This window comes from Falco naumanni, chromosome 5, assembly GCF_017639655.2.
Source record: "Falco naumanni isolate bFalNau1 chromosome 5, bFalNau1.pat, whole genome shotgun sequence".
Taxonomy (NCBI): domain Eukaryota; kingdom Metazoa; phylum Chordata; class Aves; order Falconiformes; family Falconidae; genus Falco; species Falco naumanni.
Genome location: NC_054058.1, coordinates 69,615,826 through 69,638,955, shown reverse-complemented (window position 1 = coordinate 69,638,955; position 23,130 = coordinate 69,615,826). Strand labels below are relative to the sequence as shown.

At 45.9% G+C, this 23,130-nt stretch overlaps 1 protein-coding gene across 6 annotated transcripts in view; it reads left to right on the top strand.

Annotated features, from left to right (window-relative positions):
- The window catches only part of FRMD4A (FERM domain containing 4A), a 386,977-nt gene that overhangs the window by 264,721 nt on the left and 99,126 nt on the right, over window positions 1-23,130 (top strand). For all 6 annotated transcript variants that reach the window (XM_040594541.1, XM_040594542.1, XM_040594543.1 and 3 more), the window contains one exon: window positions 15,898-15,992. In XM_040594541.1, coding sequence (XP_040450475.1) covers window positions 15,898-15,992 — 95 coding nt within the window. The remainder of the gene's footprint in view (window positions 1-15,897; window positions 15,993-23,130) is intronic.

The following is a 23,130-nucleotide window of genomic DNA, read 5'->3' as shown; positions in this document are numbered from 1 at the left end:
GTAGCTGTTTGTCACTAACAGTTTTTACCCTGCCTGAGTTCTTTCCTAATTGCTCTGTCTTATTTCTTCTTTATTCTTTCTTTGCAGAAAAAAGATTTCTTGTTTTGTTAATAAAGAAAAGTCACTATCTCATCCGATCATTCATTTCACTCTCCTTTTCAATGAGCCTGGTTTATCACCAGCACTTCTTTCTACAAATATCAGGGGAAATAAACCTTTCTTATACCCCCATTAATTCCTATGGTGAGCAAGTATTATTTAGCTTTCTTTTCTTTCGAGCTGTGGTCAATTTATCAGTGCTCTCCGTTGCCTCCTTCTTTATTTATGGGGGTTGCTTTGTGATGATGATGAGCCTGCAGTCAAGAAATGAAGGCCAGCAGTCTCATCCCCTTCTCCTACACCTTCAAGGTACCTTCAAGGGCATTGGGAGCAGAGCTGTTTGGAGGGGGAGTGGTAGGGCCCATGTGGGCTGCAGGCAGTCCTGACGTGCACCAGGATGGTCCGTGTGCTTCAGCTGCACCAGGTTTTAGCATTCCCTGTGTTAGTTCAACAGGTACCACAGGAGAAAGAACTGAACGTCTGGAGGCAGGACTTGTCTGTGCCCAGGGTTTCTCCATTGCAACTTGATCTGCTCCTTGAATGAAATGCCCTGTACTGTCTGTCATTCTGTTAACACGAGTGACTGCTGGATGTGGTAACTGCCGTGACTGCTGGAGGGGACCGGCCCAGGGGACTCCAGCAGCTTCCTTGCTGTGTTCCAAAACATGCTGGACATGGAAACCTTTGCTTCTTAGGGACACACACAGCCATCTGGTTGGCCTTCGTATATAGGCTCTGAATGCATAGACTCGCCCAGGAAGACTGCAGATAATGCTTAATATGAGTAGCTGAAGGCAGGGCATCCTTTTGTAGATGACAAGTTGTTGACTTTGTCCATTCCCTGTGAAATAACCAGTTTTATCACAAGCCTAATCCTTGATTATATTTAGCACCTTCTTCTGATTCGAGAAGCAAAGAGTCTCTTGGGTTGCTCACCAGGAGTGGAGGGGATCCTCTCTCCTGCAGGACAAGGTGTGTTAGACCCTGCCCGTGGCCCAGGAGCATCATTCTGATGAACCTGGGGGCACAGGAGATTAGAGGCCAGGCTATCAATGGGTATGTAAGTGGAGTAGCACTGATGTACTGTGCCTTGGGAGCTGGACCTGCACAATGCATCACTCTTCTATTCAACTTCAAGGTTAGAGCCGTTTGCTTAGCTAACCCATTTCTTGTGGTCTCTGGCCACTCGGCTCCCTGTAGTAGCAGAGCTTTGCCACCAGGCATTAAGCAATGGAACCAGCATCCTGCAAGTGAGTTCAGCCTCTCTCCCCTGACCTTCCCAGGGGAAGAACTGTCCATCTGATGTGTAGTCTTTTCATAGCATGCTTTACATTTGAGTATGTTAAGCCACAAGCTTCAAAACATTGTGGTATGCTGTTAATATAGCAACTATATATATACAGATAATTAAACTGATGAGAGCATTCGGGAAGACCAATATGCTTCAACTGCAAGCTCTTTAGGAGAGGGAATATCTAATATCGCTGTGTGTATGAAGAATCTAACAGTGAAGTCAGCTCTCTTGACTACATCCCTGGGTATAAGTACGGATAAAACAGATGAATGCAGAAAAGCCTATGCACCCATTATGCTTCTGAAGGCATCCCCCTTTCCCAGTTTCAGCACATGAGGATGTAGCTCTCGTTAAGTTTAATTACTTTCTCTGCACTCACAATTGGTGTGTAGGATAAACCAGGAAGATTTAATTCTACACATCAGACCTAGCACTATTACTGATTTTATTTACTTTTATTGCAGTTAGATTTGCTAAAATCTGAACTAGCTTATGATTCATAAGATGGTCATGTAGCTTTTGCATGTTGGGTTTTTTTTTTTTAATAAATTATTTTAATGTGTTTAGAAAATGTACTACAATAATAAGCATTTGCTTAGCTTTTTAAATATTTTCGGCAATGAAGTGACTTTGAGCCAGGATGGAAAAAACATCCTTATTCAGGAGAGATTTTTAAAAAGCAAACAGACCATAACAATGCAGCTAAGATAGTATGTCTTGGGAAATTATTTTTCCTTTTCCACATCAGCAATAAGAGATCAAGAGCATTTCCAAGCACCAATTTCTGTAGGGTGGAGGAAGGAAGATGGACATTTCTACAGTTGATTTGAAACTGGATGAACTAGAGTGCTTCAGAGGTTTACAGTCGAAAAGATAAATGGATTGTGTGAGCTGTCCAATTTCATTATGTGCCCTAGCCAAACTCTTTCTTTAATGTTTGATAGAATTATGATCAAATATTTCAAAATAAAAATGCTGACCTCTGTAGAAATTATTGACCTTGTCAAGGTAGCTTTAATGCTTAAAAAGAATATCAACAATCTCTCAGTGATATAAAACTTCAACAGATGCTACCAAATCAAAATATATATAGAAGGCAGCTGGTTATTCACACTGGCCGAGCTCTTATCAAACCCTGTTGTCGGCTGAGTGTGAAATGGATTCCTGCCACAGAAAGTTGGCTCTGAAGCTCGCTTCACGTTCAAAGTTTGATTTGCTACATGTGATACAGTCAGATGATTTAAAACACAATTGACTTTCTTGCAGCAGTTGACTACCCTTTTTCAAAATTATACAGATCCCCAGAAACTGAAAGGCAAGCATACATGCAGACCCAAAATACTTAAAGCCAAACATTTATGATACAGAATATCTGCATAAATTTGTGTTGTTGGAAGCTCTTTCTTAAACTAGGCCATATAACTTTCAACCCACTATGCTGCAAAGAATGCCATATCTGTGTCTTTTTTCCTTTGCATTAAGACAAGGGTTTGAACCAAAGCCCTGTACACAAACCCTCTTAACTCCACAGCATGTGCAATTTGCATCTTGAGCTGCTTCAGTCTGTATTAACTTAGCACCAATCTCCAGTTGGAGAGCTCCATCGAATCTGGTCTCTGTACTCATCGGTGCTGTACATTACGTGAAAAGGAAGGTGAAAAATCCTCTGCAGACTCCAGTTCAGTGATAAAAGCATGAGATACACTTAGTTTCACTAATACCTTTGCTTGCTTAAATTAATTACAGATAATGGCAATGAAATCCAAAATTCACCTAGTGCCTCTGTTAGTACCTTTGTTGTGGTAGCAACTTCCACAGGCTAAATGCCTTTGTGATGCAGAATGAGACTTTTTTGACTCTTTGCAAGGATGAAGGAAAGGAGAAGAGTTTGCCTGGCTACCCAAGCTTCTTCCAGGACACTCAAAGATATTTGAGGTGTAGAAGCATGCTAAAAGACCAAATCACAATCACAAAAGACAAATACACAAATCAGAAAACTTGCAACCCAAGTAACGAAGTCAGCTGTGTTATGCCAATGTAACTCAGAAGGTCATCACATCCCTGCTTCACAGAGGGAAGCAAGTCGAGCGCAGCATTTCTGCTCCTCACCTAAGACAAATTAGAGGAAAGAGACAACAGCTTGAGTTTCTGCTGCATTTAGGGAGTCCGTGTCTAGGGACCAAACCCAAACCAGCACACAGCTCTCTTGCTTGGACACGTTGCAGTCTCGTTCACTATCGAGCTAAACCCAGGAGGAGGGGACTAAGCCCCTTGCTCTGCACGTTGGATTAAGATGGCATTGCATGGGGCTGGCTGGCTGTGGGTGTGACTAGGTGACAGGCAGAAAGGATGGCACGTGCCATGCAAATTTGAGCTGTGCTTTGTAATCTGTGCAAAACATTGCTACAGAACCTGCTAACACATGAGCTAAATCTTTTGGTTTAGGAATATGTGACATCTGGGTCTGCTTATCTGACTACTGACCATTTTGGAACCATCCTTTCTCTGCTTTGGCTCACAGGGGAGGAAAATCAATGACTTTGTCTGTGCCTGTAGAAGAAACAGGTCAGAACTTGCTCACTTGCTCATGGATTCTTCTGGTATCCAGCTGGCTAAACTCTCTTCCCCTTGAATGAGGTGGACAGATCCATAATGACATCTAGGAGTGGTTCCTGGCCCAAGCTATCCCCCAGATGGTGCCTGGGCATTGTCTGGGAGAAGATTAGCTCCCAGAGGCCAACACTGTGCAAACGATGCTGCAGTCTGGAGACCACTCAGGTCCATGCTGTGGTCCTCTTCAAGTTACTGGTACTGACATAGCCAGTGCTGCTAAACCGTGGAGGTCCAAATGCCAAATATGCAGTTTATCTGGAGATGAGGTGAACCGGGAGACGCTTAAGCCACTGTGACCTTGAAAATAGTGTTTTGCTTTGAAGCACAGATGCTTCTGTCTTCTGCTTATATGAAACTGATGGTCTTCAACAAGGGCAAAGTCCTGCTGCATGTGGATATATTCCTTCTGCTCTGCTGCTCTGTTGTACCTATTTTTCTCATTTACACATAGAAATCTCATAGATGTTTCATACAAAAGGAGACAGAGAGCTACTGAATAGATCATTAACAGGCTCAAGACATTGAGAATTATTTGAAGGGCTAGTGAATCTAGCCATCATAGCTGGGAATGTGGGGGGTTTTTTCTCTGAGGGAACTGAATTTGTTTCAGTTGATTGTTTGGGTCTACGTAAGGGGTACCTTTCTTGTACCTGTCTCTCTGAGTTTTTGCCTCATAGATTTGCTCTAAATTCCCGGAAAGCTCAAAGTAAATCTCAGTCAAAACTGTCAAATTTGGGATGTATTTTCATTAAAGCTGTTTTAATCCATAGAATGCAGATCCTGACAATACTACAGAACCTCCCATGGAGTTCAGAGTAGTCTGCTGAAAACACAGTATTTGCTAGAGTAAACACATAGCAAAGCAAGCAGCCAGCCAGGCTTGTCTTCAGGACTGTCTTGTAAAGGACAAAACAGATTTGATGTTGTGTTAGGTTTTGGGAGAAACCCAGAGAAAGATAATAAAGAAATGATCTCTTTCCTGCAACCATCCAAAAACAAACCTAGAAAGTTTAAATAGAGTAATAAAAATTGCATGCACAAATTGACTCGGGGCAACTTTTTAACTTGCTTCAGTGATGTTTTCATGGCTGATTAGATGAGCTGGCAGTGACCTTGGCAGGGCTACAAAAGCAATTTTTACATCAGTCAGCATAAGGAATTCCACACTTTCCATCAAATCCCTCCTAAAAAGATGCCTGCTTGCCCTTGCAGTCTGGGCTTGCTTCTGTGGTTGGCCAGATCGTCTCACTTGGTTCATGCCCTTGGCCACTATTCAGTTGGAAAGGACTCAGGGGTGGCCACATGCGAGGTTACCCTGCACAACCTCCTTTACTGCCCAGAAGGATTACCCAGGGGGAATGTCAGGATTTTGACCGCTTGTCTTTGATTCTCAGGCCTCTGGAAATCCTGTGCAAAAAAGGCTGCTTGCGCATGCACGGATCAGCACTCTGGCATGTGGGAGGTAGGTACACTGGCAGACAGTGGACCTCCTTTTTATCTAGTGAGGATATATCAAGCTGTAACCCCCTATGTAGTACCACAGCTCCTCCTTGAAAGTGATGTGCATCTAGCCAGTATGTCCAGACTGCACAGCGCAGATATACAGGCGCTTGGGGAGTCCCATACCTTACAGTGTGCTGTTCCTGCTGACCCCCCAGTAGCCAGGGCAGACCAGGACATCAGTCTGAATGCCAGAATGTACTCTCCCTCTCCCCAGCCCTACAGGAGACAGCGATGCAGAGTCCTACATGGGATGCACCGCCCTAAGCAGCCACCAAATCTCCTAGTGCTTCACGTGTATGGATGAAAAAACACATGAACACAAAGCAGGGGCCAGCCACAAAATTCAGCTCATCCTTTTTCCACCCTCAGCACATCATCCAGCTCTTTCAGCTGTTTGTGGGGATATTAGCTGCTCCCAGCAGAGGCAGAGAAGAGATGGAGCAGGCAGAAGGCTAAGGGAGGAAAGAGGGAAGCACTGAGGCTTTTGTCATGCATGAAAGAAAGGTCTGAGCACCGAGCAGTGAAAACAGGCAGATTTCCCATCCCAGCACCAGTAGCAGCTGGCTGGTCTCTTTGGATGCAGTCACCTGAAAACTCTGTTGGAGTCACAGGACGATACAGAACACAACAGAGAGGAATGGGGTCACTGGGCATCGATGCAGACCCCATCTGAATGGGGGAAGCGTGCAGCTGCCTCTGTGCCAGGCAAGAAGGGGAGGAGGGATGCTACAGACCCGAAAGTGTCTTTTTCCTCCCGCCAACTGCTTCTCATTTTGGCTTTGACATGAATTTGCCATGCAGATTTGGCCAGCTCATGCTTTTTGCTTTCTCTGACTAAAAAATATTTAAGCAGATTCACATTGCTAATATGTAGGGGAATTAGAGGTTGTCGGCAATGGCTTCTGACTTAAGACACGGAGCATCAGGTATAAGCTGAACCCAGAAATGCAGCTATCTGGGAATATTTCTAAGGCAAACTGTACAGTAGGCTGTTTCTAATCCTTTTACCAAACAGAATTTTTTAAAAACTTGGGAATTTTTTTTGTCTTTGTCTCTCTGACCCTAACAAATCTGAATTCCCACAACTTGCGGGTGTTGACTTTCCAAGAAAAACATCAATGGCACTCTGTCACCACCCTCCACATTCCCGAGGAGGCTGCTGGAGGCAAGTTGTCTCATTTTCCTATGTAAATGAAGAAAAGAGATTTTTAGAGCCAACCACTGACTCTGAGAAAGAGGTGCTGCGTGTGCCAGCGCAAGCAACGCTCCCACCACTGGTCCCCGACACTGATGGAGTTCAGCTGTTTCGTGATAAAAAATAAGGTGTTCCCTCTCCAGGCATCTTGCATTTCCATGAATAATTTTTCACCCAGCTATATCCCAGCCTGCTTTGATTATGTGCACTCCATATATTGACAAAGTAACGTGGAGTTGAGGAATAGGGGATCTATCCCATAAGGGGAATTGCAACACCTAAAGCCCGAAGCCTTCAGCCTGAGCGGTTTTGTACTACATTACTGCGGTGTATTCAGATGAGACTATAGCTGAAAGGGCCATTATTTGGTATTTGCTTAATATTACTATGGTGCGACTTTGGGCTTGTCTTCAAAGTGCTCAAAATGGGTTAAACAACGGGATGACAGAGCTGTTGGCAGAGCCAATTTGACAAGAGAATTGCAAGTGAGTGACAGTTCAATGGCCCCTGGATGAGAGATTTCGGTGTTTCATGCATAAGGAAGTAGGGGCAGGAGGGAGTTATGATCTGTAATGTACTGCCTAAAGCATGCGGGTATGAGCATGCTGCTGGCCTTCAGCGGGTAAGGCTGCTGGCCTCTGAATAAGCAACACCTCGAGGAAGATAGTAGGAACACAGAAGCACCTTTACTGCCCTCATCACCGTGGTGTTGCAGCATAGCTAGTTTTAGTGTATGATCTAATGGGGGGGGGCGCACCTGAAGTTTGCTTCATTAACAAATTACAGTAGTTGGTGGAGGGGAGGATTTGTGCATGAATCACCGTTTTGCGCTCCTGTTTCCTCCTCATTACGTTGCCCAAGGCTTGAGACCAGTGAGAGCTGCTGCCGGCTGATGAAGAAGCTTTGTACCCTGCCTGGCAGTACCACGCTGGGCACAGCCAAGGCAGGAATTACTCTCTATTCATGCAAACTGCTCTTTTTTCCACCTCACCTCTCCTACTGATGGACTGGCCACACCACGCACATCCCTCAGCCCACATTTTAAGTCAAGCCACCTAAGAGACGTTTTTCAAACATCCATCCTTTGAACATTTAAGCAAAATTGGACCAAGTCAGCAAGACTCAAGAGGCAGGGTGGAACTAGACACACTTCATGGTCTCTCCTGCAGAAACCAAACCTCCTCGGGAGCTTGCCAGACAGCATCTGCTATGTCTGCGCTCATAAATAAAATAGGTCAGGGCTCGCTGGCTGGGCTGGAAGCCACATGGCACAGCCCATCTTGTGCTCCAAGGGGCAAACTCCTTCTTTCCCCAAACAGGGTGACCATCCTTGGGACTGTCTGGCCTGGGCTATGCCCTGGTGGCTGTGGCTTGGAGGGTACCAACAGGCCAGCCTGCACCAGCATATGCTCACAGTTAAATACCAGTGATTTGAGTCCTGGAGCCTGTGCCTGACCACAGCTGGGTTATAGCACAAAATTAGTGTAGGCTGAGCACCAGTACTGCAAACAGTCTTTAGCATTGCAGCATTTAGTGTAGTAACATCTCACCTCTGTATTCTCGTGATGTATCTCTTTGTAAGTCCCCTTGGCAAGGAGACAGTGGATAGTAGCGGTCTTCTTAATCTAATGAAACGAGGCATTACTAAGTGTGAGCTGGTTACCTGGTTCCCACAGTTCAGCTTGCCTCTGTGCTGGATGGATTCAGGCAGTGCGCGTCTGTCCATATGTTGAGACTATGGATTTCCCAGAAACATTCTGCCACAGAGAATTAGGGAAAAGCTATGAAGCGGGGGAGGGGGAATAGATAGGCTTGTTTGACAGTTAATAAAACAATAAAATATACTTTGTGTGTGCCTGCATTTCTAGGGACGTACCAGCAGCTGCTAATACCATGTCATCTGTTTTTTATTCATGGCACTGCTGGACTGTGGATAGATAATCTCTCTCTATAACTCACTCATTTCTAAGCTTAATGGGAAGCTGTCACTGAGAAGCATGCTTCTCTGCCAAAAGTGGGCAGCCTGTCTTTCCACTGGGGAAACACATGACTCTGGAGTTCCTCAGGCTGCTCAAATCCCAGTAACATTGTCTTTTAATTATATTGAATATTTAATACTGAAGTGCTTGTGTTTCTGCCATATTTTCCACAATGACTGACAGAACGATCTCCTGAAGCTACAAAGAAATCTTTGCACTTCTCTGATTTTGCTGGTTAACATAGGCAGATGTTTACTCCCCTGGCACTGAGCCAGCTGACATGCCCGTGACTCAGTGAGATGAGCTCCCAGTTGCTTCCGTGGTGGGGTGACACTTGGGCTACCTGGTTTGCAGTCCCCAAGGAGCTCCTCCCTAGATGGCATCACTGTCCTCTCAGGGCAGAATTTGGCTCAAGTCAGGTTAGATATTTACAGTGCTGATCTTCAGCTGAGTCAATCACCACACCCTTCTGGAAAGAAACAGGTATTTGTGGGAATTTGGAACATGTTTAGGATGACATTAGTTGCCCCTAGAAGCTTATCATAAAATCATAGAACAGTTTGTGTTGGCAGGGACCTTTAAAGCTCATCTAGCCCAAGCCCCCTGCAGTGAGCAGGGACATCTTCAACTAGACCAGGCTGCTCAGAGCCCCGTCCAACCTGGCCTTGAATGTTTCCAGGGATGGGGCATCTACCACCTCTCTGGGAAGCCTCTGCCAGTGTTTCATCACCCTCATCCTACAGAATTTCATCCTTACTGTCTGACTCTGCAGTCTGAGTCTGCCCTCTTTTAGTTTAAAACCATTACCCCTCGTGCTATCACTACAAGCTCTACTAAAAACTCTGTCCCCATTTTTCTTATAAGCCCCCTTTAAGTACTGAAAGGCTGCGATAAGGTCTTCCCAGAGCCTTCCCTTCTTCAGGCTGAACAACTCCAGCTCTCTCAGGCTTTCCTTCTAGGAGAAGTGTTCCAGCCCCCCGATCATTTTCATGGCCCTCCTCTGGACCTGCTCCAACAGGTCAGTGTCTCTCCTGTGCTGACCCCAGAGCTGGACGCAGCACTGCAGGGGGGGACTCACAAGAGCGGAGCAGAGCGGGAGAATTCCCTCCCTTGACCTGCTGCCCACACTGCTGAGGTACACTTGGCTTTCTGAGCTGAGTGCACGTTGCCGACTCATGTCCAGCTTTTCATCCGCCGGTACCCCAAAGTCGTCCGCAGCCTTCATTCCCCGGCCTGTATTGACACCAGGGGTTGCCCCAACCCAGGTGCAAGACCTTGCACTTGGCCTTGTTGAACCTCATGGTTCACATGGGTCCACTTCTTGAGCTTGCCCAGGTTCCTCTGAATAGCATCACGTCCCTTAGGTGTCAAGCTTGCACGGGCTACAAGAGATTATTCTCTCCAGAAACCCTCTTCCCCCTCCTCCCTCCACCCTGTGGCCCATAACATACCAGTATGACCACTAAACCTGTGTGACAATGACCATGACTGTTATGAGGCACCAAAATGGCTTTTGCATGTCACCTTGTGTAGCAAAGACTTGCTCTGCGTCACCTGTGCCTCACCTCCTCCTTTTCCTCTCGCCAGCACTGGGGAGGTATCCCGTGAGCAGATCCCAGCCTGCTCCCCCCATGGGTCCAGTAGCCCAGGTCAGTGGGCTCATGCTAATGAGAACTCAACCAATAACTACATGGAAGAGCTGTGATTCTCAGGGGGGTTTGACATTGAATCAGTGTGTCTCATCTCTCATGCAGCCTGCATCTCCCCTTCCCAAGGTGCTCTCAGGCTTGTCCTTCCCCTCCCTACTTGCCATTAGTGCTTGCTGTGCTCTGTTGTCATTCAGGGAAGTTGCCTTCATGTCTAATTGGGAAAAGACACCTGCACAGAGTGCACGTGTATATACTGTCTCTGTACAGAGATAAGTGTAGTGCATGGAAGAGAGACTTGTCCGCTGTGGTTAATTTGTTCGTGCTGAATCTCCTTAAAATAGAGCCAATGAGGTACAGACAGCTTGGGCATTGCATGTGCTGAAGTGGTGTGGTTCTCTCTGGCACAGGCTGTGTCTGCAGCCCGGGGTATGGGGGGGCTCTATAAGGAGTGGGGAAATGGAGGGGGGCAGCCCTGGGAGTGTCAGCCAGCTGTGATCCCTTACATACCTTCTTGCCCTGTCATTGGTGCCTTTTCATAAGCTCTCTTGGTGCAAGTTCAGGTCACAGAGCTGCTATTGAGGCTCAGTTCTTTCCCAGCCACATCCTGACACCACTAATAAAGCTCTCCCTTGCTCTAAGTCATTGTTTGAACTAACCTAAGTTGTTCTGGAGGGAATGCAGGGAATGAGTTCACTGCTTCGAGGCTGCAGGAACCGGGGTTGCAAAAAAGCCCTGGCCATGTGCTCACTGTGCTCCTCATGGCTGAGGCAGGAGTGCTTTGGGGTTGCAGAGCATTACGCAGCATTTCAGACAAATCTCTCAGGCATGGCCCAGGGCACAGTGAAGACTGGCACATTCTGCTAATAAAGAGGCAGCCCCTTAAGAATCCACCTCTGCTCTCCTGCCTCTCCAGGCAGGAGAGGAGAAACCCCAGAGCGCTCCCACATCAGGTTTGACTTCATGGAAGAGTTGCCCACTCTACAGATGACCAGGAATCCCCTGAATGATGCATTGATGCCATCATGCCTGGAAGGTGGATACATCGACCAATTATTAAGGTATTAAGTTTTGTGGAAAGTGTCATGTTTGCAAGCCCAGACACCCCAGGCTGCAAAGTGTTTCTTGTCCCAGGCTAGAGTAGGAATTGGTGAGTGCAGGTGGGGGTCCAGAGCTATGAAAGCACTCGGCTCACTGCCCTGCAGAAAAGCAGTCACACAGAAAAACAGTGTCTTTGGCTATGAAATGGCTGGTGTGTGTGCCAGAGACTCCGCTATATGGGAGCATGGGTCCCTCAGCTCTTCCTCCTGGCAGGGGTAGAGGGCTTACCAGGAGCAGGCTCTTCTCCCTCAGGGCCACAGCTCTGGTGCGCTGGGACCACACCAGGGGCCCTGCCGATTTCTCTAGTAAAAATAACAGTTGATTTACAGTGCATTGTTCTTCATGTGCTTTTTTGCAAAGAAGATCCTGTAGCAGGCGGGAGCAGCAGGGGAGACCCTGGCTGAATAATGTTGCTCTGACAACCCACCCCCACCAGCAAAGCACGCTCAGCTCTCGCTGCTCCAGCTAAAGGATTCCTGCTGGGGTATCCTGTCCTAAGCTCAGGCCAGTCAGCTGCAGCTCTGACATGCTCCTCCAGGCTGCTTTTCCAAATGCAGGTTACATGGAGGCTGCCAGGAAGGTGTGGGTAGGAAGGAGATGAAGAGCAGCAGATGCAGAGGGGTCTCAGCAGCTGCCTGAGCAACTCACAGTGCACCACGGTCCAGCCTTGCAGCTCTGCAGCACTGTAGACATGGTTCTGTTTCTGATTTGAATGCCACCTGTTATTCCTGATTTATGCCTGTGGGGTTCACTAACTGTCTTGCTGACCGTACTGCTGTATTGGATGTAGAAGGTCCTGGGCCCACTTTCTATTGATTTCTCTGCTCTCAGGGACCAATCCCCATCTTCTTCGATGTGTCTGTGACAGAAGTTTTATTAATGCAAAATGAATATCCCTCTGGAAAATGAAGTCCAGAAATTAATAATGAATTAAAACAACTTGCCACAGGCATTGCTAATGAGCTCTTTGTCTGCGTGGCTCACATGAAAGGAGGTCATTGCTCAGCTGTTCCCATTGCGAATGGCAAGCAGATTAACTGCTAACATTGGCACGTGGGTCTCTCTCCTGAGACAGCAGGATGGGCTGCAGTTCACTTGTGCCCAGCAGGGTTTTCCTGCCCTTATCTCTGCTGTGCAAGTTTGTCTTGAGGAGTGCTTGCTACCTGGAGAAGACGCCTTCCTCCTCTCCCCTCTGAAAATTCAGGTTTGCTGTTCATGTTGGGAGGATGTGGGAGTCATCCCACTGGAAAGGGTAACAACTTTGCAGAGCTTAAGAGGAGAGCTGAAAGTAATCTTGGAGGGGGCTAGCAGGACTTAACTTCACAACCCTAAGCCTCTTCAGGGAGTCTGGCCCGGTAACTAACCTGGCACTGCTCCAGTGCTGGGTCTGCATCTATTGTTCTTTTCCCTTATCTTGCAAGGCAAAGGGTTATCCTGCCTTATCTGCCACCACAGGCTTTGGAGGAGGCAACAAAGGCAGTGGAGATCATGGCCGTGCCAAGCCCTGGGGGCAGGAGAGGGAGGGGCTGTGCTGGGAGAGGAGCAGCCACCACTGGGCAGTAGGGAGGGGAAAGCTGTCAGGCCATGCTGACCACCTTTCCGTATTTTTTTCAGCAGCCAGGTCTTACTCAGCAGAAATAAGGAAGCAGCACATTGCATTTACTCATCTTGCCTGTGAAGGGTGGCTGAAGGCAGGTACTTTTAGCTGCTGCTCCTCACTTGATAGCTGGGGCAAGATGCAGCAATGTGTGGGGCAAGAGATGCTGGGCATTACTTCTATATGATGTGGCTGGACATCAGAAGGGGATTTTGCCCTTGTGACAGTGCTGGCTGGCTGAGGCCAAGGGACCCATCACTTCGCCATGACTTTGAGCAGCCTGTTTCACATCAGCTATTTATTGCTCTGTTCTGCTTTCTTGCAAAGTATGAAAGCTCAACCTGTTCCCTCCAAGTGCTTAACCCAGGCTTGAGAAAACGCTGCTGTGTTTGAGGCATGCTTTTTCACCACCCTTGCCTTCTCAGGTGGGACACCCAGAAAGCCTGGCTGATGGCTCGCTTCCTTGCTCGGCAGCACAATTGCTCATTTATCAAATAACTGAGTCACCCCAGAGCACTGGGAGCCAGGCAGTGCCAGCCACACAGCGCTGCGCCTGCAATACACTCCGTCATGGGGATGCCCAGATTCACCTCCACCAACTGCTCACACCAGTGGCCTTGGCCATGGAGGGGTCAGTCCTGGCCTCCTCAGCACCCGTCACTGGCCATGCATTCCCACTCCTCCTCTTGTGGTAGCGCTGCACTGGGAAGAAGTCCCTTTTTGGTGCAGAATTAGTTTGGCCTGATAAGGAGAGAAAGGAGCAGGGAGGCTGGGGCAGGCGTTAGGCTTTCAAACTGCATGTTGATAGGCACAAACCCCTCTTCTCTCTCCTTCAAAAGTCTGTGTTTGTTTGTTGTTAAGCTGAAAATTTGTCCAACTCCCCCCAGTAAGTACCTGTGCTGAGCCATGTATCTCTGAATTCACCAGGCAGTCTTACCATCCTCTTCATCACAGTATCCTAGTACCTCATAAGCCACACTGTGGCTTGTCCTTAAAATGCTCCAGCAAAGGGAGGTTCATCTTACAGGAGACAGGGATGCTGGGAATGTCCATCCCACCCAGCACAATGCCAGGAGAGAAGTATCTGAGGAGTCTCCAAAGAGACTGGTGTAGCAGATGTGCTCTTTGCTTAGGTCCCTGAAGGGACTCAAGGGGACAAAGGACATGACCGTGGCCCCATGCCTGGTCTACTCAACTCTCAGCACCATTTGGGAGATAGTTCAGGAGGCTGTGAAAGGTAGTGCAGCAGGCAGTGTAGACAGCAAAGATTCCAACAGTTGTGGTTGAGAAGTCTGACTTGGGAATTAAAATGAAGCTAGTTACATCCTACCTATTCGCTCTCCGCCAGGCTGTTTCTCCTACACAGCAACTTATCTGGTATTCAGAGACTGTTTTAATCTAGTGCTGTATTTAGGCACATTCATTGCTTCTTTCTTTGTTGGCATGACCTAGAAACCACCTTTGCATTGGGTGCACAAAGGAGCAGCATGGACATTGCTGCTAACTGCACTAGGACATAGCAGGGAGATGGATGGGTGGAGGGTGACGTAACGTTCACATGAACACCAGGGAAGCATCCTTCAAGTTTGTCTCAGCTGTGTCAGGTACTATGACATTGATGGGTTTAGGGACATTTTTAGAGAGAGGTTGAGACTCTTATCAACCTGTTTGGGAGTCAAGTACAAAGCGGGGTTTTTTTCAACACAAGCTGTGTTTGTATTTACAGGACAGAGCAGTCAATTAGGACAGCAGGGTTCTCAGGTCCCCACCACCCATTTTCTGCACAGCATCATCATTTCATCCCCATTTAACAACAGGTTCATATCTGGGATAACTCTGACTCAGCTGCTTGGCAGACTCGTTGGGGCAGTCAAGCCTGCAGACAGCTTGATTTTCACTGAGGCTTGCAACACAGAGATTCGTAGACCAAATCCTTATGAGGAGTCACAAGGGAACATTGTTGGGATCTCTGACCCCAGCTGTCAGTGCTGCTGTAACCATTGCAGCTCTGAGATCCAGGACTATTACAGGCTGCATCTACCTGAATCCTTTGTACCCCTGTTTCCTCCCAGTGACAGTCAGGACAAGAGCTCTGCTACGGCCAAGACTTCAGTCATCCAGTAGGAAGCACAGGAGCTCAGCAGAGCTGGTGAGGATTCATAGAGGGAATTCACTGAGCCAAAATCAAGTTTAGACTTAAAAGTCAAATAAGCTTTTGCAGAAAAGCTAGTAATGCACCTTCCTCAGTATGGAGTGAGTAGTTTCTCTGAGCTTGGTTTTTATACTCTCACAAAGGGTATTTTGAAAGTGTGTGTTACTTTCCTCTCTCTCCTTCCAAGTGCCTAAATTTGAGGATATATCCTTATCTCTAAATGACAAGCAACACTGAATGGGAAACTATTTTGTTCTGTCATTTACTTCTCATTTGGTCCTGTCACATCCTATCTTTTGGCACTATGTATTTTCTTAGTGTTATGAGCATATATCTGTGCTCTGTGTGTGAGAGTGGGCGTCTGAAATGTGTTTGCAAAGGTCCTTGATAAAAAGCTTTAACAACTAAAATTATCAGAGAGGCATGAGTGAGCTGGTCATGGTAGATCTGAACACCAGCAGGCAGCAAGTCATCTGTCTGCAGAGACATTAAGCACTAAAGAAATGAGAATCACCAGGTTTTTAGTATTTACCTAGGAGGGAAACTGCTGCTCATTTCAAGGAGCTAATGTTGCTTGCAGATTTAGCTTGAACACCAGAGGGAACATAAAAGCGACAGCAGTGGAGTACCTTCACAGATAATGTTTCCCTCTAGAAGCACAGTACGGTTCTATCCAAGATCTCCTCATTAATCCCTTTCTCTCATTCTTGTTTTGCAGCCAAAGCTTTTGGCCAAGGAGTTGCTTGACTTGGTGGCATCTCATTTCAACCTGAAGGAGAAGGAGTACTTTGGAATTGCATTCACAGATGAAACGTAAGTGCTAGAAATCAAAGACTTAAGAGGCAACTCTTAGATCACAGGAAATTTTGGCAGATTTGTCCCAAGCAAAATGACAAGGGCAGAAGGCCTGTGTACTCCAGGGTCCTAGACCAAGGTGTAGGGAGGCACGGACCTCACATCAAAGTCTATCCTGTACTGCCTCTTCTTCAGAGGGCTGGGGGCCTCTCATGATGAGTTAAGCAGGCCAGAGGTGTACACAGGCAGTAACAATCTCTTCCTAATCCCATGTTCAAAAAGTTGGTGTCATTTGGCATTGATAAAAGGTTACCTTAAGCTCTCATGGACTTTAAGATTCACTCGCTAGTTCAAAATTATTACTGGATTGGTGGAACTGTTCAATTAAAGTATTAATCAGTTTATTCACTCAAGCAGGCTTAAAACTAATGCTAAATTATTTCAAGGAAAGGAGAAAGAAAAAGCAACCTCAAGAGATTATTTCTGATGTTTTAGAATGCAGATTAAAAAAGGCAAAGAAGAAAGTGTGGGAAAGGAAGGGGCTGACAAATTTAATCTGAATTAAAAGCATTTTTAAATATAAAATTTCCATTGTGGAAAGAGTTTGACCTTACCTGGAATCACACAACAGCCTTATGGCTGAGCTGAACCAAATGATGGGATGCTGACACTGCAGTCACCTCAGGTAAATGTTGGTTGTTCGCCTTGAACCCCAGCTCCCAGAGTCACAGTATTACCACAAAATGGTAATTGAGGTTTTGTCTCAAGACAGGCCATTTCTACCCCCTGTTTAAAAGTCAAGTATAAAATTAGCACTGGAGAAACAAACATTAAAGGTCTGCCAAATGCTATGATTAGTGCTAGACTGTGACCTCTCAGTACTACTGCACAGTTCCTGCTACTTTTTTCCAGCTGCCTGTTTTCTTTCTGTAGTTAGATTGTCCTCAGCATATGGACTACGTCTGGTATGCACACCCACCATACTCCACCTAGGTTTGCAACGGAGGGGTGGGGGGATGAGGGGTGTATATTAATCAGGAAAAGGCTTCCTGCACCTAAATTGTTTACAAATTGTTTTAAAAAACCAAGATTTTTCAGGCCAATGCTGTGTTCCCAGAGCAGCTGAGTCAGCAGTATTGCTGTCACGAGCCAGCTCTGCTCTCCTGCTGAAGTGGCAGGGAATTATAAATTATCTGCTGGAATAATGATTCAGGATCGGGTAATCAGAGGCTTCTGGATAATTGCACAAATATCCATATTCATCTCAGCAACGATTGCCCCTCTAGAGCCAGTCCCTTTGGCAAGCACCTGCCTTGGGCAGCCTGAGGCCATCTCAGGACACAGCTCCCAGGATGAAGGAGTGCTCGGCATCTGGCATGCAGAGGCAGGACCGGAATCAGAGAAGATCCCAGAATCCACCCCATCTTACTGACATGAACAGCTCAACCCTGCAGGAGATCTCCAACCCAATAAAAATTAATGAGACTGGTCCTCAAAGGAGGAACAGCAGGAGACACTGACAATTTATAAAGCACAAGGAGGAAATTGCGCCTCACCAAGGCGTTATTTCTTATTGGAGAGAGCAAGTTACTCAGTAGGTGCTGCCTGAGGGGTGCAGGAAAGCCATGCAGGGAAGCCAACGCAGACTAAAAGATGAAAATTTTTCCCTTAGCAGTCCTAACAGCACAGGTTAAAAACAAGAAACACATGTTAGGCTGCAAACAGATAGCAGCTGAGCAAGTCCCAGTTCTCAGCTCAGCTGAGTGGGCAGAGGGCTCCCCTGGGAGTGCAAGGAAGCTAATGAGGAGGTATCAGCAATTAGAGGGACCCCAGTCTGCCCTGGGGCTTCCAGGTTTAGCTTCGAACAGAATGAGCAAAGATCTGGGTTAGAGATGGGAGGAGGCATGAGAAGCTGACAGAGGCTGTCAAGGCAGTGCTCGAAGATGCACAGTGGATGCAGATGGATGCACACTGGCTAGATGGGATTTCAGAGGGTGAGGTAATGGCATCTACCCACCTGGTCACTTCCTTGTCCTGTAGTCAAGATGGAGCAGGGTGCGTTTTAGGAGATACTCAGCCAGTCCGGTTGAAAAATTCGGGGACACCCTCATTAAATCTATTAAAGAGAACCCAGAAGCATGCCAGTAAGCCCTAGCTGATATGAAGCTTGGTCTGCAGCCCTTCTGCTGTCCCATAGTGAGTCTGACCTTTGCATTGAGGCTGCTTCAGTGCCATGAAAATAACCTGGACAAAAATATTTCCTCTTCAGTTGTAAAAAGCTTTGAGTAGGGTTGGCACAAACAGCAATTTTATTTGACTGAACACAGACAAAAAAAAATACTTGGGGGGGGTTGGGATGGGTCTTGGAAACAGATGTCCCATATCACCTACAGAAAATAAACTGACCTGTCTGTACCACAGATTTTAACCTGCAATATGAAATGGGAGTTAAAAAAAAAAATAATCTTTTCTTCCAAAAGTAGGAAAAACTGTCTTAATGTGTGTTTGCAGAGCACCTAACACAGCCCTGTAGCTGATACAGACCAGGCGCACAAAAAGAAACCCTTTAATCCAGTGATGCAGGCCCTCAGGGATTTCCTTCACTCTTCACTGAGTTTCCATGTGCCTTACTTGAAGGGAACTCATAACCAGCTAAAACAGAACAAGCCTGGTTCATAAACATAGTCTGGGGTTGGCTAAATTGCAAGTTTAGAAAGAAGAAAAGCCACTAAAGTATTAAATCAATTTTTCTATTTAAGAGTAAAAGCTCTATGAGAGTAATTTATTTAGAAATTATTTGGACTGGGGATTTCCATTCATTAGTTGTGCTCTATCATGACAACCTAAGAAGAAAATCAATAGGAACAACCTTTGCGTTGGCGACTTAATAGTTTCTTGTGATAATATAGGGTCATTACTGCGTTCAGCATGACTAAGATTAGATTGTCAGACTATTATGGAGGAGAGAATAACGCCTCCTATTTTAATGATCATAGGAACGTTTTATGGTGTGAGCCATTAGCTACGGGAGAGCACAGGTCAAAAGGGTGTCCCTGTAAAGCACGTGGGGCCAAGCTTCACATGAATCCAGAAGAGCTATATGCTGGTTGATTAAGAGTGAAAAGGAATAGGGAAAGAGTTTGGGTCTTTTTTTCAGTTCAGCTAATCATGAATCTTCGCTAACCACTCTTTCCCTTGGCAAGAGCTCTTCCAGCATTCAGTGAGAGCAAGTGGTTGGGATTACCCTTCTGTTCACTGCAGACACCCTGTCTGGGCCACAGGCAGGTTCTCCATGTCCTTTAGCTGTCCTTAGATGTGAGCCACCTGCTCCATGGAGAACTACCAAATTTTGCTTCCCACAGGTTCTTTCTGTGTGTCCAACCAAAATCTGATCCAAACCCTTTTGGTCCCTCACCAGAGGAGAACCTGCAGAGCAGCTTCTTCAGCTAGCTAATATACAGGATCAGAACCGTAAGGTATTGAGACCCCTCTTTTTTGTATTACACTTGTGCTAGAGACTGTACTAACATGATAAGGTAATGACAGAGAGTGCCCTTGCTCAGCCCAGGATCCGATGGCCGAGGGGAGGGCAAGGGAAGAGCAGGGTACCGCTCTTCCCTGCAATACTTTCTCATCTCTGGAAACTGGGGGAAAGCCTATTTCCACCCTCCAGCGATGTGGCAGAACCAAAATAAGGGGCCAGACATCCTGTGTCCTGGTTGAACAGCCAGTCCAAAGGCAGGTGCAGCTCTCAGAATAACATCCTGCTCTGGCATTAGACCAGTTCCTTTGTCACCAAGTCCACCGTTTTGCAAAATCTGTATAGTCAAACTCATATAGCTCCTTTAGCTTTACATCCCCTTCAAAAGTATTTCTGTTGAAGGATTAAGACCTTAAGCAAGAAAATCTTAAAAGGGTTTTTTTGTTTCTGTTGTGATCGATAGAAATGTAAAATAGTTTATATGGTTTCTATTATGTGAGTTGGTCTTTCTCAGTGTCCACTCAATTCAACATGAGTTTGACATTGAAGGGGTGAGAGCTGGTTTGTTGGTCCAAATACCTTTATAACACAAATCAATGTGGATCCACTTTTCAGAAAAGTGGACAGTAACCAGTAAAACTGTATCAACAGTATCACCTGAAGGCAAAGTATTCATTGATGTACCGCTCTTTAATGAAAGCCCTGATGAAAGAAAACAGAACTACTGCATGCAATTGACAATATAAACCCTGGCCACCACAATCCATACTCAGCCTATAACCTAAATGGACTCCATTTCTTTTTCTAAAAGCGATTACATATTTGTTACTGATAGTTTAACTGCCAACATGAGTACAACCAACTGAGAAAAATTATCTGGCTTCCAATATTCAGCCTCCCTACAGGTCACCCAAAATTGTTTGTGCCATTATTTGTGAATACACGGCTATAAATAGCCAAATGAGCAAATCAATGGTGATAATGAAACAAAAGCTACTTTGTGTCTCTAAATTGAACCGTGAAGGAAATCCAGCTAGATACAGGCACGTATGAATGGAATCGCAGTGCAAGCTGCCTAAATTGGTCCATGAAAACTGTCAGGATTACTACATGCCTAGGGTTATATGCCTGTACTTTTCTCTGTCTTACATGGGATTGTGCTCCATGAATAGTTCTGCTGAAGACAGGAAGACGACTTCCAGAGCAAAGCGTTTTGTGGTGTAACAGCATTGGAGTTTGGCTCCCCGATAGACCACGTTTACAGATGGATGCCAGTGACTGTTCACTGCTGCTGTTCTCTACATGCCACACATGCATGCTTGAAAACAAGGAGTTAGGTGACAATCTGCAGTGCAGAAGCCCTCAGTGATGAAAGATTGTAAGTGGTAATTGAGTACAGTGAGCAGTTAGCTCCTGGCAGTGATTTAAGTGACCTTCCTCCTCTGAAGGAGGTTTGGATTTAAGCTCCATGCAGATGAGAGCAACGGAACTCTTCAACCCAAAAACTTGGTGGCAATTAAATGTGTTATTCAGTGTGCACAGCCATGTAGGTGTACAACATAAATATGTAACCTGGTACGTATACATTATATTCTTTTCGTACCGATTGTATCAATCAGTTTCTCAAGTTAAAATGCAGTGAGAATGAAAAGAGCAAGTCTTTTCAAAATAAATACCTTGAAGTGAATTATTGTTCTGCACACCATGGCTTCTCAGCCCTTCGTTGTACATGTTAGGCAAAGCCAGACACTTCTGTTGAATAAACACAGAGGTAGACAGTAAGCCCATTGTCAACAAATGGGTCTGGGTGGGAACCAGTGTGTAATGCCATCAGCTGCTGGTGGCTGCTGCTTTGGTGATACAAATGCAGCTGGACAGGTTCAGGATAGGGTGTCAGGCAGTGTGGCTTTTCCTTGCTCTGACAGTGTTTTGTACCATGGTCTATATGGTTAAATGCTCATTTTGTACTTTGGGTAGAAATGGGTGAGCATGTCTAGTTTCAATCCCCACGCATACTGTGGCCTCCACAGTTAATTTCAGCCTTCCTGAGTCCTGTTAAAAGAAACATAATTACACTTCAGGACGAAAAAAAAAAAAAAAAACAAAAAAAAACCAAAAAACCAACCATAGGAAAAAGAACAGATTTCAAGAAAGGTGATGCAGCAGAATAGGTGGACACCTCTAATTTTTGGATGCCCAGATTAAGAATCTTTCAGTGGGGCTTATTTTCTAACAGCCTGGAGCATCTGTCTTCTAAAAACCAAGCCTTGTTAAATTACATATCTGTGCTGAACAACAGAGCACAATGCAGGGATCCTGCACTAGCTCTGGGCAACTGCAACCCGGCAGCAGAAGTGATTATAGGAGAGTCCATCTTGCTGCATGCCCAACAATGCAGCCTGCTGAGAACAAGAACAGCTAGCCCATAGCCCCAGAACCATTCACATGGCCGTCCTCACCCCTGATCCCAGGCACTATCACTGCACAGCACTGTCCCAGGCTGGCCAGACTTGCCCTCAGCCCATGCACTGCACTAGAGACATATAAAATGACTAGCTGGGCTTGAAAATCTACATTGTGTCACCGCTCTCCAGCAGCCACACTGCTAGTAAGTCTATGCTCCTAATACACAATTCAGGCTGCCCTTTACCTAGAGAAGAATAAATAGAGAAAAAACTTATTAAAAAACTTGTATCTAGAGAAGAAACGGATTAAAAGTTAAAATATCTTTGAGAGAAACGCACAGGTGTCCAGAGCAGGGGATAAAAAAGGTTTTGATCTTTTTTGCACACCAGAACATGTCCAGGATGAGTTTGAAAAGTCACCAGGTCCACATGGGTCACTTGTACCTAGCAGAATAGATGCAAAGACTGCTTAAATTGAACACCTGACTTCTATATGGCAAAATTTTAGGTGTGGTAGCTTCTTTATCAATGTCTGATCGTGAACCCACTGGAGTGATGAGAGGAGCTCACAAGTAATTTTGAATCCCTTAGCGCAAAGCAGCATGCCGCACTAAAGTGAGCACACTGCTGGTCTCCAGGGCAGCCTGGAGCTACCTGGGCTTGAAGATCCCGGAGCTGCCCCACCTCTTCTGCATCTACATAAGCCAGGGCAGCTGTACAGAAATTCAAACTGAACTCAGGTGATTCAGAGCCTCCTGAAACTGCTACTTCCCCCTTTATTTATTTTTCTAGAAAAGATGGAGTGGAGGAGCTACAAATCAGGTTAAATTGCTAAACAGATGTTGTTCCTTTACTTTCCAAAGGGACTTCTCAGTTGCCCAAAGCACACACGCTGCTAAGGAGTAATGGGCAGACCCTTGCAAAAGCTGAGTGTGTTTGCTGACAAGGTACACTGCTAAAGCTTGTAGCAACCCTAGAAGTTAATTTAATGCTTTTTAAAAAAAAACCAGCCTCCCCCTCCCCTTTTTTTTTTTTATTTTTTCAGTGGTGTGAAGAATTATTCTTGAGGATTAGCATGAGCTAGCGAATAAGCACTGGAATATAGCTCAGGACATCTGAGTTCCATTTCCTGCTTTATTTGCTGCAAGATTCTCCCCAAAATCACTTCATTCTCTCTCCTGTTGCTTGTCTAGACAGCAGAGTACTGAAGGCAAGGGCTGCTTCTCCCTCTGGGTGAAATCTGGTCTGACTGAAATCAATAGCAAAACTC